This window comes from Littorina saxatilis, linkage group LG14 (genome assembly GCF_037325665.1).
Source record: "Littorina saxatilis isolate snail1 linkage group LG14, US_GU_Lsax_2.0, whole genome shotgun sequence".
NCBI classification, from domain to species: domain Eukaryota; kingdom Metazoa; phylum Mollusca; class Gastropoda; order Littorinimorpha; family Littorinidae; genus Littorina; species Littorina saxatilis.
Window position 1 is genome coordinate 8892643 of NC_090258.1, and position 4931 is coordinate 8897573.

At 38.7% G+C, this 4931-nt stretch overlaps 1 protein-coding gene across 1 annotated transcript in view; it reads right to left on the bottom strand.

Annotated features, from left to right (window-relative positions):
• Positions 1-1550: 1550 nt before the first annotated feature.
• The window catches only part of LOC138947057 (homeotic protein antennapedia-like), a 51837-nt gene continuing 48456 nt past the window's right edge, over positions 1551-4931 (bottom strand). The window contains exon 3 of the mRNA XM_070318478.1: positions 1551-3866. Within this exon, the coding sequence (XP_070174579.1) occupies positions 3753-3866 (114 nt within the window). The 3' untranslated portion in view covers positions 1551-3752. The remainder of the gene's footprint in view (positions 3867-4931) is intronic.

Genomic DNA, 4931 nt, shown 5'->3' on the forward strand with positions numbered 1-4931 from the left:
CACTTTTCAGATTTTTAATGACCAAAGTCATTAATTAATTTTTATGCCTCCATGCTGAAATGCAATACCGAAGTCCGGCCTTCGTCGAAGATTGCTATGCCAAACTTTCAATCAATTTGATTGAAAAATGAAGGTGTGACAGTACCGCCTCAACTTTTACAAAAAGCGGAATATAACGTCATAAAAGACATTTATCGAAAAAATTAAAAAAAAACGTCTGGGGAATCACCCAGGAACTCTCATGTAAAATTTCATAAAGATCGGTCCAGTAGTTTAGTCTGAATCGCTCTACACACACACACGCACAGACACACAGACACACAGACACACACACATACACACACACACACACACACACACACACACACACACACACACACACACACACACACACACACACACACACACACCACGACCCTCGTCTCGATTCCCCCTCTATGTTAAAACATTTAGTCAAAACTTGACTAAATGTAACAATCGTCTGTTGCATGAAGATGAATAATTTAACAATACATGTCATAACATTACGTTCAACGTGTAGGTACCACCAGAAACTAATAAGCTTAAATGACAAAAATAAATAAATTCAATAAACTAATTAAAACAGGATAATTATTTGTGAGTGTATGTGTGTGTGTGTGTGCATTTGTAGTGATGTGTGTGTTTGTGTGTGTGTGTGTGTGTGTGTGTGTGTGTGTGTGTGTGTGTGTGTGTGTGTGTGTGTGTGTGTGTGTGTGTGTGTGTGTGTGTGTGTGTTTGTTTGTGCTCTGACAATTAACGAGAGATAAAACCAGAAGGAAAAAACTGCGTAACATTATGACAACGGTGCTGTAACAAATAACATATCGCGAGAAAAAGTAATAAACTCAATAAATAATAACAATACACACAATAGGTCAGAACAATGTTTTGTTTTGTGTTGTCGACAACCTGAAACGAGCCATGAACAAGGAAAACAATGATATAAATAGATATAAATTGTTTGCAATGCACTATACATATATAACACTACATTTACCGAACACTTATTCGCCTTGCTCTGCACTAGAGCATAACATCTGAACAATTCGGTATTCAGTCATCCTTATCCTCAAACCTTAAACAAATAAAAAAAATAAAAAAAATAATTACTCGAAATTACGAGAACTGCATTCGCAAGAGTACATATGGTGCTTACAAAAGAGGAACATAAGAGCAGAGGTCATGTTAAAGAAAACTGCACGCTGAAAAACAATTACTCATGTATTCAGTCTTCCTATCACAAGCAAGTTTGATAGAGAACTCCACTTCAACGAAACATTACTCAGAGATTACTTGGGCTGCTAACGAGCCAAACACACCGACACAATTACGCACGCACGCACGCACGCACGCACGCACGCACACACACACACACACACACACACACACACACACACACACACACACACTCACACACACACACACACACACACACACACACACACACACGCTCACACACACACACACACACACAAACACACACACACACACGCACACGCACACACACACACACACACACACACACACACACACACACACACACTCAAACAAAAAAGAGGTAATACAGGCAACTAAATAGAAAATGTATCTTTATTTAGAACATGCAGGTCACTACAATAAAAAAATTAAAAAAACTCAAGGAAACTATGGAATCGTAAGAAGTCCTGCAAACCAATCGTCACTGTGCACTCACTTTTACCGCAGCTGAAATTGATAGTCCCTAATTCTCGTTTTCACCGAATAACAACACGAGTCACAACATTTCACACACAAAATTCGCAAGTCAAAATTTCATTTAGCAACAACATTATCTGGATTTGAAATTTTCAATTGAGAAAATACAAATTATGCTAGGGATAGGGATTGGGGTGGGGGTGAGGTGGTAGAAGGTTAGGTGGGTGTAGACGATGCAAATACAGTCAAACCTGCCCTAGCGACCACCTCTTCATAACGACCGTACACCTGCCTATTACGACACTCCTAATAAGGATCCCTGATGCAGTTCTCTCCTATATAATTCTCATTTCTGTGAAGACCACACTTCCATATTTTATCCTACATACGTGAGAGAGACACTCGTGAGATAATAATCGTTCAAATCACACGTGTGTATATCATGTAAATGAGGTCATGTCAAGCAAGTCTGACAGGGACTTTCAGAGTGACGTTTCTTTACTTTGACGTAATAGATTGCACGAGGCTTTAGAAGAGATCGAGGTTCCAAAACAAGCGTCTTCAATTTAGCTGCCTCGACTGCAGGACATTGTCAGTCAAATACACGTAAGTACAGTATGCAGGATAAACAGAATACTACATGGCTTGCTGTTTCGTACCAGATATAAGCTACACTCGTTGCTTTTTCAAATAGTGAACAGCTCGCGATATTTAAAAAAAAAAAAATCGTGTACGACACAGCAAGCCATGTAGTATTTTCTATATATTATAAGGACCACTTTTGGTTGGTACCTTGGAGGTCGTTGCAGACAGGTTCGACTGTACGAAGTAAAGGGGAGGGAGGGTCACAACAAGTATGGAGGAAGTGACGGGGGCATGTTTTGGGGGTAACAACACTGGTTACGATTTTAAATAATAAAACATCACCAAATATATACACACACATTTAATACACAAATGAGCATCAACGACATTTCTGGGACACATTTTTTTCGAATCTTACGACTCAACACAATACAAGTCTCTTTTCACCAACCACGAATCAATCCTGTTGAAGAAAAAAGACAGTCTGATCTGGCTGACAGTGGCTGAACTTAAAAAACAGCCCATCAGTTCACTTCTCTGAACAACACTGAAGGAAAAAAACAACACCATACATATAATCAAGGTTAGCAAATTGTGTTGATAAAACTAATTCATTATTACCATACTTTGCCCCGATCAGTGGGGAACAAAATCACTTAACAAACAAGTATATCTCACATGAAGAAGAAGAATTCATTTCAGTCTGTTCAAGATAAATAAAAGTCCGCTCTGAAATCGCACACCTGTACACCACATTAAAAACGCTGCCAACGTCACATGGCTGATACGCTTGGGTCAAAACAAAGCCAGAGCAGCCGGCAAAGCTTCTTGTCAGAATGCAATTTGAGTCTGTCCGGAATAAGCCTTTGGAAAGTCAGAGCTGGACTTTGAAGCTTCTTTCAAAATGCACAGGGAAACATACCCTTGTTCTACTGAACACTGAGCCTTTTTGAAAGCCAGAGCTGGACTTTGAAGCTTCTTTCAAAATGCACAGGGAAACATACCCTTTTTCTACTGAACACTGAGCCTTTTTGAAAGCCAGATCCGGACTTTGGAGCTTCTTTCAAAATACACACGTGAAAGTACACTTTTTTTTTTATCCCGAATAATCCTTTTGAAAGCATGTAGAGCTGGACTGTGAAGCTTCTGTTAGGGGAAAGTGCACACTATCCGCGTAAGAAACCATGCATATTCAGGCTTAAACTGAAGCTTTGACAGGTCCTCAATGCACAGTGGCAAGTGCACTTTTTCCTCCATGAAAAAGTCTTCATAAAGACTTCAAAGCATGCATCTACAGTTTCTAAATGAACTGGGGAGTGTGTGTGTGGGGTGCACTTTGCTCATGGTAAAATGCAGCCTTGCACTTTTGATAAGAGCTTTGCTGTTTTGAAAAGAACCACAACAACAATTGCTTTTCACTTCGGGATCCTTGAGTACAGTTGAAGAAAGACGCTGCCGAGATTGTGGCGTTTTCAGTTGTTAGAACTCTGCACAGCTTTCGGAGATGACGGCTCCTCTTTGATAGACTTGTCTGGACCGGTCAGCTTCTGCAGATTATTCTCCTTCTTCCATTTCATGCGACGATTCTGAAATAAGAAAAACAATAAGCGATTAGAACCAGAAACAATTCAGAGCATTGAAACAGAAGAAAAAACACACAAAAAAAATAAACAAACAAAGAAACCATACAAACAAACAAAGAAACCATACAAACAAACAAAGAAACCATACAAACAAACAAAGAAACCATACAAACAAACAAAGAAACCATACAAACAAACAAACAAACAAACAAACAACCAAACAAACCGAACAAACAAACAAACAAACAAACAAACCGAACAAACAAACAAACAAACAAACAATCAGACAAACAACAACAGAAACAAACGAACAAATAACGAAACAAACAAAAAGCTGCTAAAAAGCTTAAAGTTAAAAAAATAAAAAATAAAAAAGGTGTTATTTTCAGATCCCGTAGGCAAGGAAGTCAAATAATTTAAGCATAACCCGACAGTATACATTGGCGAGATTTCTCCAAGGGTAACCGAGTAAATGTGTTTTTTTTCTCTCCCTTTGTTTGTTCTCTTAATGAAATAAAATAAAACAAAGAAAAAGTAAGGAAAATTCCACCGTAATATGGAACGCAGTTGATTTTATTTTTTAAACACAATGGCACATCATGCAAAACACAAAGAAGAAGTAGAAAAAGACGACGGCGACGACGACGAATAAGAAGATCATCATCATCATCATCATCATCATCATCATCATCATCATCATCATCATCATCATCATCATCATCATCATCATCATCATCATCATCATCACTACCACCACCACCACCACTATCATCATCAAGACGAAAACAGAAAAGAAAAGGTGAAACAGAAAAACGCAGAACACTAAGACTACACCGTTTTCGTAAATACTGCCCAGGTCGAAACAGAAAAACGTACAACACTAAAGACAACACCGTTTTCTGTAAATACTGCCCAGGCCGAAACAGAAAAACGTACAACACTAAAGACTACACCGTTTTCTGTAAATACTGCCCAGGCCGAAACAGAAAAACGTACAACAGTAAAGACAACACCGTTTTCGTAAATACTGCCCAGGCCGAAACAGAAAAACGTACAACAGGAGACTAC